Raw genomic sequence first — 13,211 nt, forward strand, 5'->3', positions numbered from 1 at the left:
TTGTACTAGCAGGTTCTATGACAAGGATAAAATACAAAGAAAAGTGTTTTAAGAATCGTCAGTTTTGTTAATGAAAGTTATGCTTGAAAGTGAATACAAGGATCAATACAATATGACAAAATATTAAATTAAATAATTTACTTAATAATTACATGACAACTCTTGCGATAATAAATTATCGCTATCTATATTTGTGACGAATCATGTAAAATTGTTACAAATGTGTTCATATTAAGATCCAAACTTTTCTCTTGTAAACGTGATGGGGATTGGTTCCCATGGTGCAATTTGCCTGGGCTTTCCCAGATGAGCCAAGATGGCAGACTTCGATGAACAGATTACTGAAGAAGAGAAGGTATGAATCAGTTTATAAAATTATTTAAACTTCTGAATTAGACTTGAACGCTTTGTAGCGCATTTACAATGGTTCGAGAAATATACAGTCAAAATCCATTAAAAATATCCAAGGTAGCTATAGAAAATGTTTTGTTTGCACACCGTATTACACAGCAGGCTAGTGTTTGAAGCGGTGAATCTTAATAGAGCAAGGAAGTCAGGAGCCGAGAGTGAAATTTTAAGTCTGTCTGTTTGGTAACTTGCACTTTTCAACAATACGTTATGATTTATAGCCCACTAGCTACAATCTAACGATATCTATGATATTTCAAACTGTTATGGCGGCAGGTCTTTTAATTGGATTTAAGTAATATGAGTGTTGGGTGTGTACTATGGTGCTAATACGGACAGCTTTGACAAGTCAGTGAGCGTTTTAATTCAGAGGATGTGAAGAAGATACAAATAATCTGTAACGGTAATGTCAGTTTCTTGTCTGTTAAATCGTGAACAATCTCGTTAACTTCTGAAGAGATTTCAACACGTTATCTTAGCTAACTGGTTCCTGTTATTGTTCAAATTACTAAAGTCTTTCTCCTATCATCAGCCCGCTCTGTGTTAAAGAAAGCAAGAGGTAATCACTTACATAGGCGTGGTCATATAACAGTTTTGAAATTAGTTAAAAATTATATACGTATAGGGTATATTTGCTTCATTGTTATTCAGTGCTCATACCCCGAGATGCCCGTTACTGTAAACTAACGGTACATTGACGGAGAAAGGCTGCGTTCAGTAACTAATTCATCTACAAGGATCTCCTTTGCTGATACAGTCTGAAACACGTGTTTAACTTTTATGTCAGTTTTTGTTTGTTGTGTTTTTGTTGTTGTTGTTGTTGGGTTTTTGTTGTTGTTGTTGTTGTTGTTGTTAAAGGCTGTTAAAACGTGGCATTCCTGATATTTTGTCACCTTTTGCAGAGGTACACGACTGAATGCCCTGTCACGACACACAGTTGTTTCCCTAAGTCGCGCTGTCTGCCGTTTTTTACTTATCCTTTAAACTTCTTTAACATTGTTGCATTAACAATATTTACAGGCTTATGGCAGTGCACTTCTCTTGATTTCTCTCTGATAAAAATGTCAGTCATACATTGGTTTATTTCACTGTGTTGCATTAGGAGTTTGTCAGTGTACCACAGAATATGAGAGAGAGAGAGTGTGAGTAAGTGATTCTAAGTTCACTGTTCCAGAGTCCTGCTGTACCATTTTAATTCAGGTACTCAGGCGCACCTGATTCAACATACTTAGCTCATTCAACGTATGTCCAAGTCCACAACGTAGCTCTAGGTCTCTTACAGACAAGAGTGTTCTTGACTGCTATTAAACTCTTCTTGACTCTGTCTGTGTACTCGCTCATCTAGCATGCTCATACATGCAGAAAACTGTTCCAGTATTCCCCCCACCCCCCTTTCCAAACTCCGTCCTCCTCCCCCGCCACTGGCCATGTGTTGTCAGGTGTTGTGGGGCATGTAGGAGCCAGCAGAAGGAGGAGACTGGTATTTCAGAAATGCAGAGATGGCAGAGACTCAGTCCTCCGCTCTCTATCCCTCTTGCCACTCCTCCTCAGTCCGGTTCTGGAGATAAAGTTTGTGTGGAAGTGTGGTGGTGGAGACAAGCCTCTGGAATAGGTAACACTGTTAATAAACAAAGACATCATGCTCTCAGAACGTACCTGTTTTTTAAAGTGACACCTGCCCTTCGTTGACCGAAAGGAGAGTGATGGAACGTATGTGTGTGTTCACGTACACACATGCAGTGCTAAATGTACTGCACATATACAGCTGGATACTCATTGTGTGTGATGGACCTCACTGAAACCTGACCTGCGGTACACTTATTTAAACCAGGAAAGGGTTTTTTTTTCAGCCCATTCAGGGTACCATTTCTGTCCTCTTTAGTGGGGTCATTAGTCTAGACCAGGCTGAGGGACAGAGGGTAAGTGTTTAGGTTCAGTGACTGAACACAGTGGAAGCAGCTCATGGTGTGATATAGCAGATAGCAGAGATGTCCTCCTCACCCTGAGCCTGAGGCGTGGCTGGTTTCCCTGAGCCATGCTGCATATGGACTTAAGCAATGGCTGCGAAGGCGGATGCCTTCCTCCATCATCTCAGTCTTAGTGACTGAAATGTGTCTGACTCTGAGTCCACACTCCAACCACTTCACTCACTACAGACACTTCTCCTCTTACATTGCAGGCTGATGGGAATGAGCAGGAGAACAGATGTGTTTAAAGGCAGCCGTGTTCAGGCAGTGAACGGGACACACACAGCTTCTCTGGCACAGCTGACTGAATAAGCAATTACCTCAAATGTATTTAGGCTATATGTTGTCAGACTGATGTGTTGTGTATCTTTTCATCCGTGTTGATAAGAAATTGAAAAAACCACTACTGTCCAAACAAACATTTTAGTTATTTAGTCTGTTTATGTGAAAGACATGTCTTGGCATTTCATTTTCATGAGTGCGAATTTTAAGAGCGAAGAATGGGACTTGCTTCCCATTTCTGTAGCATTTTCAGTATATTTAAACCTGGCATTGATCTGGGTAAAGCATGTGTGAAGGTCCAGTACTGGAGTAAAGCTGAGTGTTTTTAAGTGGATGTCAGTTGATAGCTTTTCTTTGTCTGTCTCTGTGTTTCATGTACTCTCAGTTTGCTTGCATGTGACTTGTGTCTTTGACTTTGTGTTTTTAATGTAGAAACTTAGGTAAGTATCCAATCTTTTTATTTTTTGAAGATTGTATCTGCAGCTGCTGACTCTTCCCTCTCTCCTGTCCACAGGTCCGCATTGCAGCCAGCTTCGTCCTTCATGCTCCTCCTGGAGAATTTAATGAAGTCTTTAATGGTGAGGAACCTGTGTGCATTAAACTCTGCATCCATGTGCTCTACTGTCTGTCTGCTCTTATCACACAGGACTACTGTAATGAGTCATTATCAAAGTTCATTTGTCTATATGTGTGTGTTCAAACACCTCACTGTATTTGAAGAATATACACAAACTGGATTAGAGTCAGTTAACACACGTGTTTGAATTCTGGGCTGTGTATAGAACAGTCTCTTAGGTGCGTTAACAAAGACACTAGGCAATTCGAAGGCACTAACGGAGTCTTTAATGGAGGTGGTGTCTTTGTGCTTTATTCACAGATGTGCGGCTACTGCTCAACAATGATGCTTTACTCAGGGAAGGTGCGGCACAGTGAGTATGACTTGCCTTTGTCTCACTTGCACTATTGACTGAACCCTCCTGCAGTGTCAGAGGAACCCCAGAGTGTGTGTGTGTGTGTGTGTGTGTGTTTGTGTGTGTTTGTGTGTGAGAGATGCAAATTCTCATGTTGAATAAGGGCTTTGTTTTCTCTCTTTACAACAGTGCCTTTGCCCAGTATAACATGGATCAGTTTACCCCTGTCAAACTTGAAGGATACAATGATCAGGTAACAGACACAAATTACACTGGCTGCAGTGAAAATGCTTTTTCCACCGGATCAGGCTCTTTAACAAAAAAAATCACACTCAGGTCTGGGTGAAAACTCAGGTGTCCTACCCCTGCCTCGTTTCAGACATCTTGTTTGTAACAATATTCTGCTTAGTTGAGGAGCTAATGTCACATTGCAGTTAGAGAAATGAGGCCAGAGTGATATTTTCTGCCTCCCTGCATAACTGTAGTGTAAGTTTAACACACTGTGGTCACAGTGGGGACATACCCTCAGAGAATGCTTTTAAAAGGAGCTTTACTGTGTTGTATCACTTTCCCCTCAGGTTTTGATCACAGAGCATGGAGACCTTGGCAACGGTCGCTTCTTCGACCCTCGCAACAAGGTGTCATTCAAGTTTGACCACCTGCGTAAGGAGGCACGGGATGTCCAGACGCATGAGGGCGAGTCGACACTGCAGACACTGAGAGATGCCTGTGACAACGCTCTCAAAGCCTATGTCAAAGAGCACTACCCCAGCGGCGTCTGCACGGTACGAGACCATCGTCATGTCCTGAATACTCGTGTCCTGACTCACTGACGTCTCTCACAGCCTGTGTCGTCGTTAGGCCTGGGCATCCAGGGCTACAGCCCCGAATGTTTTATGAATAGCCCTAGATCTCAATTTTTTTTTTACAATAATAATAATAAAAATAATAGCCCCCGATATATTCATCTGTCATTCCGATCATGCATTAAAGCCCTGGAAAATAATATGATATCATTGATCAAAAAACGCAAGTACGTTTTGGGTCCTCTATGTGTCATTCATGCAGCAGATCTACCTAACACCACTTGGCACGAGTGCATTTTGTGTTAGCACTATAGAGACAAAGAGAGAGCGCCTAAGTTACAGGGCTTGTCATTGGCATCTGGTGGTAGGTAGCTAGCTAGTTCACTAAGGCAAGACTTGAAGGCTTTGGATATAAAAAGCTTTTTTTTTTTTTTTTTTGTAAAGAAAAAGGACGAAGGCAACGAGGCGCAGGCGAGGCTAGAGGAGGTGGAGGAAGAGTTATCTCTTGTTGCTGTAGCAGCAGATGAGTCAGGACGTGAGAGTGCCACTGCCTTATCTACAAGCTCAGGTTGGTGAAGAAGAGGACTCTTTAGCGAGTCTAGCTTAGTGGTTCTGAAACGTTTTTGTCTAAGGGCAGACCATTTATGAAAACAAGTATTTCCAAGGCACACCTTTATATATAGCTTAGGGGTGTAACGGTACTCCTATTTGTACCGTATCGCTCCGTACAGGACGTTCGGTTCGGTGCGCGTTGTGATTTGAGTGAATATCGTGTAGCTTTAACCACGCACGTTACATGCATAACTTTTTTTATGCTCTGATGGTCAGTCGACCGAAACGTTATCGAAAACAATAAAGTCATACTTGACAAGTGTGCCCTCTCATCTACATTTCTGTGTGCGGGACTAAAATTAAAAACTCCTCTCCGATTCCATAACGAATCCGTAACTTAGCAACTCAAATTAGCACATTTTCAGTAGGCTAATGCAGCCTCACAAGTATGGCGACCACAAAGCCAGAACTACTAGAAGTAGACCACTTGGTGATGTGTCGTTCGTGAACGATTCGTTCATTTTGAATTAATCTTTTGTATGACTAGTCGTTTTTGAGTATCAAGTCGTCTGAGTGAGTGATTCGTTCATTTTTTCCCCTAGGCCGCGCATGCGCGCTACTCAGGCTTAGCTTCGTTCACGAACGGGTCTTTCGAGTCTGTCTTCTTCTTCACTTGTCACATGGCTGCTGCGCTATGAGTCTTCGGGTCTTTCGTTCATTATTCACGTAGTTACAGCAGTACCATGACCAATGCTTTTATTACTAGTGAGGAGAGCCATCTAACTAGCTGGACGGTTAATGTTAGCTATGTAGCTGTTCAATGGATGTTTAATTTGCTTTTCCGTTGCAACGAGTTCATACACTACAGGTCATCAGAGACCAGGGGGGATTCCAGAAAGCGGGTTTAGAGAAAACTCTGAGTTAGTTAAGTCAGAACAAGTAGTAAACCTCCTAATAGAAGAGCCTTATGGCTTTGTTTTGCTAGGAGAATGAAGCCATAGGACTCTCTTATTAGGAGGTTTACTACTTACTCTGAGTTAACTAACTCAGAGTTTTCACTAAACCTGCTTTCTGGAATACCCCCCAGGTATTCCAGGCAAATTAAGTAATCAGTCATTTCAACTGAAAAACTGAGTAGTCCAAAAGGTCGCTTAAGAGCTTAACAAAAGTGAGCCTGTGTCTTATACTTTACCAAGTGAAGCAAACCATGTTGCTCTTAGTGTTTGAGTGCATTCTTAGTGCCTTTATGTGCATTCCTGATGTGTTCAAGAACTTATGGTCAGTTTGCCACTATTACAAGTTTGTACAAGTTTATAAGTTTACAAGTTAGAGTCATAATAAATGAAATGTCATGTTTTGCATGTGTTTTTTTCTTTTTTTTTTTTTCCCACTGTCACGAAAACATAGTGACCCATGATTTCAAAATCGAAGTACGTACTGAACCGTGACTTTTGCGTACTATTACCAGTGGTGGATTTAGATATGGGCAACAAGGGCAGCCGTCCAGGACGGCATTGTGTTGGGGGTGCCATGGGGCGCTCTCACAAAAAAAAAATCAGAATGGTGACATTTGCACAATCGGTTTTCTATTGCTCATTTGCACGTCACGCCAATGTGGGGGTGTTCACCCAGGGCGCCATACAAGCTAGAAACGCTGCTGTCCATTACACCCTTAGTCTGTGATCTGCTGATAAGTATAGATATGGACTTGGTTGTGGGTTTGGGGGAGTAATTTGATACCAAGCTCCTGATACCAGTAGGTTCCAGAGAATTTCACTGTCAGTATTTTTTTTTTTTTTTTCCCTTTGAGGCACGTGCCTAAATTTGTGCCCCTACATCGTCTTGCCTTTATCAGTTTACTGCTGTTTAACTGGGCTAGTAACTTACTTAACCTCTTTACATGTTGTGAAATGTCAGACTAAATTTCATGTTTTGCATGTCTTTTTTCACTTCACCGAGAACATACCGAACTGTGACTTCAAAACCGAAGTATGTACGGAACTGTGACCCTTATATAGCTGTGTAAATCATCATAAATAAGACTAATTCCAGGGCACCCCTAGCCAGCCCCCAAGGCACACCAGTGTGTAATGGCACACAGTTTGAGAACCACTGGTGTAGCTAGCCTGCACTCACTATGATATTAATGTGAAACATGGGCTGAGCATATAACTTATAAACATATAACTCTAATAACTTGAACATGGTGCAATTATTGAAAATCTAAAGATTTCTGGGCTGGGCTAAGCCCCCAATGTTTCAAGGTCCTAACAATGCCTCTGCTCACAGCCTTTCACCCTAGTCTTCCATTTCTCTCACGGCATTCCCCCTGCTCTTCACGGTCTCACGACATTCCCCCTACTCTTCACTGTCTCACGGTCTCACGGCACTCCCCCAGCTCTTCACTGTCTCACGGTCTCACGGCATTCCCCCAGCTCTTCACTGTCTCACGGTCTCACGGCATTCCCCCAGCTCTTCACTGTCTCATGGTCTCACGGCACTCCCCCAGCTCTTCACTGTCTCACGGTCTCACAACATTCCCCCAGCTCTTCACTGTCTCATGGCATTCCCCCAGCTCTTCACTGTCTCATGGCATTCCCCCAGCTCTTCACTGTCTCACGGTCTCATGGCATTCCCCCAGCTCTTCACTGTCTCACGGTCTCACGGCACTCCCCCAGCTCTTCACTGTCTCACGGTCTCATGGCATTCGCCCTGCTCTTCACTGTCTCACGCTCTCACGGCATTCCCCCTGCTCTTCACTGTATCACGGTCTCACGGCACTCCCCCAGCTCTTCACTGTCTCACGGTCTCACGGCACTCCCCCAGCTCTTCACTGTCTCACGGTCTCATGGCATTCCCCCAGCTCTTCACTGTGACACGGTCTCATGGCATTCCCCCTGCTCTTCACTGTCTTACAGTCTCACAACATTCCCCCAGCTCTTCACTGTCTCACGGTCTCATGGCATTCCCCCAGCTCTTCACTGTCTCACGGTCTCATGGCATTCGCCCTGCTCTTCACTGTCTCACGCTCTCACGGCATTCCCCCTGCTCTTCACTGTAGCACGGTCTCACGGCACTCCCCCAGCTCTTCACTGTCTCACGGTCTCACGGCACTCCCCCAGCTCTTCACTGTCTCACGGTCTCATGGCATTCCCCCAGCTCTTCACTGTCACACGGTCTCATGGCATTCCCCCAGCTCTTCACTGTCTTACAGTCTCACAACATTCCCCCAGCTCTTCACTGTCTCACGGTCTCATGGCATTCCCCCAGCTCTTCACTGTCACACGGTCTCATGGCATTCCCCCAGCTCTTCACTGTCTCACGGTCTCACGGCACTCCCCCAGCTCTTCACTGTCTCACGGTCTCATGGCATTCCCCCAGCTCTTCACTGTCACACGGTCTCATGGCATTCCCCCTGCTCTTCACTGTCTTACAGTCTCACAACATTCCCCCTGCTCTTCACTGTCTCATGGCATTCCCCCAGCTCTTCACTGTGACACGGTCTCATGGCATTCCCCCTGCTCTTCACTGTCTCACAGTCTCATGGCATTCCCCCTGCTCTTCACTGTCTCACAGTCTCATGGCATTCCCCCTGCTCTTCACTGTCTCACGGTCTCAGGGCATTCCCCCAGGTCTTCACTGTCTCACGGTCTCATGGCATTCGCCCTGCTCTTCACTGTCTCACGCTCTCACGGCATTCCCCCTGCTCTTCCATCTGCCTCACGGCATTCCCCCTGCTCTTCACTGTCTCACGGCATTCCCCCTGCTCTTCACTGCCTCATGGCATTCCCCCTGCTCTTCACTGCCTCATGGCATCCCTCCTGCTCTTCACTGCCTCACAGCACTCCCCCTGCTCTTCATTGTCTTAGCCTAATTCCTGCAGTTCTGTTAGAAGCCAGACACACAGGAATTGTCTTGCTTGAATTACAAGTACAGAACTTGCTTGAAAGCACAGAAATTTAGAACAGGCAGAGAAGATGGTTGTGAAGCATTGTTTGAAGTTTTGTGGGTTTTGTAAAAAGTTCTGTGTCTCAGTGTGTCAGGTATGTGTGTGTGATTTTGCACAGGTGTACGGCAAAACCATTGATGGGCAGCAGACTATCATTGCCTGTATTGAGAGTCATCAATTTCAAGCCAAAAACTTTTGGTCAGTACTGTGTTCTCACCACACGTCTTTTACTTATCAGACAGGAGTGTAAAGACATGTCTTTTACTGTCTCTGTGTTTTGACCACAACCTGTGACCCCACAGGAACGGACGCTGCCGCTCAGAGTGGAAGCTTTCTATGTCTCCTTCCACAGCTCAGGTGGTGGGTGTGCTGAAGATCCAGGTCAGTGTAACTCCCAGGCTGTTTACGAGCTGTCAAATCTCTCTCAGTGATGATGATGAAATGGTCAGGTTCAGGGGAACATGTGGGTGATTATTTTCATGTCTTTTTCATGTTTCAGGTGCATTACTATGAGGATGGTAACGTACAGCTGGTTAGCCACAAGGATGTGGAGGACTCCCTTCTTGTGTCTGTGAGTGGGTTGGTGTGTGGATAAATGTTAAGATGTATGGAGAGTAGCTGGGATGAGTAAAGGCACTCAAGGGTCCTATCAGCCTGGCAGTGTTATGTCTTATCTGTGTGTGTGTGTGTGTGTGTGTGTGTGTGTGTGTATGACAGGAGCCTGCTGTAATCTGGGGCTGCTCTGTCTTGCTGTATCATAGGGTGTCTCTGTGTGGTTAGCCTGCTAACTTCCTCAGTGCTTCAGTGCATTAGCTCAAAAGGAAGTTTGTCTGCAGAGAAGAAAACATGTGACCTATATTACTACAGTCTTTGGTACTGTGTGAACTGATGTGCAAAGTTTTCAGTAGTGAGTGAATGTAATACAGGGTTCGTACAGTGATGAAAAACCTGGAAAAGTCATGGAGTTTGAAAATATCAATTTCCAGGCCTGGAAAAGTTTTGGAAAAATAATTAAACCCACACAGTTTTGGAAAAGTCATGGAAATGTTCTTCATAGGCACCTGTTTTATAGAGTATACGTGGTTCAGTAGGGCTGTATCAAATGCCACTTTTTTGCCAACTGAATTTTGGCCAACCCTTTTCAAGCGAAGCTTCGAGTGTCTGTAACGTGACGGCATCGTTTTGGTCTGTTGTTTTGGAATACTCAACTTTCTACTCAGTAGTATGAATAAAGAGATGATGAATATGAGAAACTGCAAGTCACACTTTTTTTTAAGTTTGACACTCTTTAATAGACATTATTTACATCATTTGATCCAGAGTTCGCTGTCTTTACGGTGTCGATGGTTGGCATTCCTTCCATAGCTTAGGACGCACCTTTATTCACAGATAATACACTGATTATCTGCGCAGTAGGCTAAACTAAATTTATTGTAGACCTTAGTTTATTTCTGAATTCATGAAACACTTTTCAGATGGTTTCCCAGATTTGTTGTTGAGTGATGGTACACGAATTTGATCTGGCACTCTGCTTTTTTTTATCATCGGTAAGCTTAAAATGCTTCCAAACCAGGGTTTTTGGACTTTTTTTTTTGGTCCAGGACTGGGAATCACAAATGAACGTCATTCCTAGCTTATGTGCGAATTTATGACGCCTTGGTGGAGAGCAACACGAAGCTTCCGTTAGTGAATTTCAAAAAGTGCAAATGTGTTTACTGGCAAAATTGTTAATTTTAAATGATAATAAAAGTAGGCCACTTTGACATCTAAATTTCTTGTATTACAGTAGCATTAACCATTAAACTGCAACCAAACACCCATCCTAATCATCATATGGTATAGTTAAGATCGACAGAGAAAAATCTATCATTGGTTAAACAATGCTTCGATATTCGGGCAGATCAGTCACGTCACTTTACCTTGTTCTCTGTGTGGGGTAACATCAGACTCCGACCTGTGTTGCAGCTTTTACTTAACGAAATGTAAATTCACGCAGTGCCAGGAAAATGTGGATTTAATCATGTCTGGCTTCAAACCGCATAGTTTGTCATTAATTTCAGTTAAAATATGCTGTGGTAAATTTTTACATGGATTTTTATCCTTATTTTTCATGTGTACACAGACGTTTCAGAGAATGTATGGTCATGAAATTTTGCCTCAAAGGCACGGGAAAGTCATGGAAATTTATTGGTAAAAATGTGTATGAACCCTGGTAATATCATGGCCTGTGACTGGATAAGGCATCCTTACAGTCAGTCAGTCAGGACAGTGCCTCACAGAGCAACTCTGATCTTAATCAACGTGGAACCCCAAAAGTCTGAAACTCAGCGGTTTTACCACATCATGGTTTCCTTTCTTTCTTCCTCCTTTTCTGACTTGTGTTTTTCTGTTTTGACAGAGTGAAACCCAGACTGCTAAGGAGTTTGTCAAAATCATTGAAAATGCAGAAAATGAATACCAGGTGTGTGTTCTTATCACAAACGTATACCACTGAGTACCCAAATGAACAAGAATTTTTTCTTTTTTGTTCTTTCTATCACATAGTGATTATTTCATTTTGATGGCAACACTTCATATGATGGTGTGAAATGATAGGAGTAGTTGACCAGTGCTGTGGCAATAGACCAGTTGACCAGTGCTATTGCAGTGACTGGGGCTGAAGAAACATGTGTTTTCTTAAGTCATATGTGCCTCCTGTTTCAGACGGCCATCAGTGAAAACTACCAGACTATGTCCGACACCACCTTCAAAGCCTTACGCCGACAGCTGCCCGTCACACGCACAAAAATCGACTGGAACAAGATCCTCAGCTACAGGATCGGCAAGGAGATGCAGAGCGCCTAGCTCAGACACAGGGCTGTGAACCCCTCACAGCCAAAGAGAGAGAGACTGTCTGAGAGGCCAAGCTGTTCATGTTCCCTGTGAGAAATGTGCTATCAATGTGTCTGTTCTCTTTTCAGTTGTAAGAAAGCCACGGTTCGTTCCTTTTTCAGCGAGGACAAAAAGCTGTTCTCTTTTCAGTTGTAAGAAAGCCACGGTTCGTCCCTTTTTCAGTGAGGACAAAAAGCTGCTCTCTGCTCCTCACGCCGTTTGGCAGCACCTTCGCTCAGCTCAATCGGTTTTTAAAGCCACATCCATGGTGGCTCCATGAATAACTCCACTGGAAGGGATAGAAATTATCACATCGTAATTTTTTACATTTCTCTATTCACTGTCAAAAGATGATTCGCACGATTTGCTAGGGAAAAAAATCCCATCATAGTCATCGGTCAGTTTGTGTTGAAGCTGTGTGTTGAGTGTGAATATGGTTGATGAGTGCTACGTTTTTGTCTGTTTGTTTTTTACTGCTCAGCCTTTGTTTGTTTGTTTGTTTTTTTAATAACATGCCCAACATGACTCAGTCCTCCTTACATTTGACATCTCAACATTACACAGTGTTTTTCTATCCTTTGCCTTTAACAGTCAAATGACCCAATACCTGTCTGCTCTGCCTCAGACTGAACATATACACAGTGACTGGTTCATGAAAAACTGTGAACTCTTCCTGTGATTGTTTACTGCCTGTGATTCAGTTTTGTTGTTTAGATGTGCCAAGCCCTCCATTTTCATTTGCACATCAGCTTGAGGTATAAAATGATTCAGGGGTTTTTTTGTTTGTTTGTTTTTTGTTTTTGTTTTTCCCCACAAAAGTTTGTTTCTTACTGAGTGCCAGCCTGCACATCCCTGGTAATGTTTGCACAGATCTGTGTGAGTGTAGCATGGCTGGAGTGCCTGGGGTTCAGATCAGACCCATCCTGCCTAGAACTGTACTGACTCAGGAGTCAGTGGGCAGCAGGTTTGAGATGACAGACATACAGTTTGGAGAGATCTAACTTTCCTTTTACAAAATATTGATTTGTTGCCTTCCTCTGGTTTTCAGTCATGTATTTTTGCCATTCCAAAAACTTTGTTGCAAGTACCCCTTTCCCTAGCTCTAATTGTTAATTATTTTTACCAAAAGAACAGACGTGTATCATTCAAGTTGAATAAAGAGTTTGCACCAGACATTGGGTATTGTCGTTTATTCAGCGGTAATCCCGTCCATAAGAATCAGATATGATGAGATGGCGCTTGTTCCATACGAGATCAATTTCCAGACATGATAGAGAAAAAACACGTGACACGATCCCAGTTCAATAACTGCTACTTTTAGTTCAATAAATGTCAGATAAACTCTAAATTAATTTATCAAACACGGATCATAAGCAGCACAATACCTTCTTTCTTTGAACAATTTCCGGTATTTGGTGCGTTCCCCTCGTGTTGCGTTGTTGAAGTAATGACGCCACCCCATGGA

The 13,211-nt window shown here is 43.3% G+C and overlaps 1 protein-coding gene across 1 annotated transcript; it reads left to right on the plus strand.

The window, feature by feature from the left end:
• The first annotated feature begins 316 nt into the window (after nucleotides 1–316).
• Nucleotides 317–12,893, plus strand: capza1a (capping actin protein of muscle Z-line subunit alpha 1a). Its single transcript, XM_030776989.1, has 10 exons — nucleotides 317–355; nucleotides 3,172–3,235; nucleotides 3,535–3,586; nucleotides 3,758–3,821; nucleotides 4,147–4,353; nucleotides 8,994–9,073; nucleotides 9,178–9,256; nucleotides 9,375–9,446; nucleotides 11,274–11,336; nucleotides 11,579–12,893. The coding sequence occupies exons 1-10, from the start codon at nucleotides 317–319 to the stop codon at nucleotides 11,717–11,719; spliced, it is 861 nt and encodes a 286-aa protein (XP_030632849.1). The 3' UTR covers nucleotides 11,720–12,893.
• The last annotated feature ends 318 nt before the right edge of the window (nucleotides 12,894–13,211 follow it).

The sequence above is a fragment of the Chanos chanos genome, chromosome 6 (assembly GCF_902362185.1).
Source record: "Chanos chanos chromosome 6, fChaCha1.1, whole genome shotgun sequence".
In the NCBI taxonomy this organism is placed as follows: domain Eukaryota; kingdom Metazoa; phylum Chordata; class Actinopteri; order Gonorynchiformes; family Chanidae; genus Chanos; species Chanos chanos.

Excerpts from the sequence above, each read along its gene's own strand:
- capza1a (XM_030776989.1), top strand. The coding sequence starts at position 317 with ATGGCAGACTTCGATGAACAGATTACTGAAGAAGAGAAG. Across the intron at positions 356-3,171 it reads AGATTACTGAAGAAGAGAAG|GTCCGCATTGCAGCCAGCTT; the intron begins GTATGAATCAGT and ends TCCTGTCCACAG. Across the intron at positions 9,074-9,177 it reads TTTCAAGCCAAAAACTTTTG|GAACGGACGCTGCCGCTCAG; the intron begins GTCAGTACTGTG and ends GTGACCCCACAG.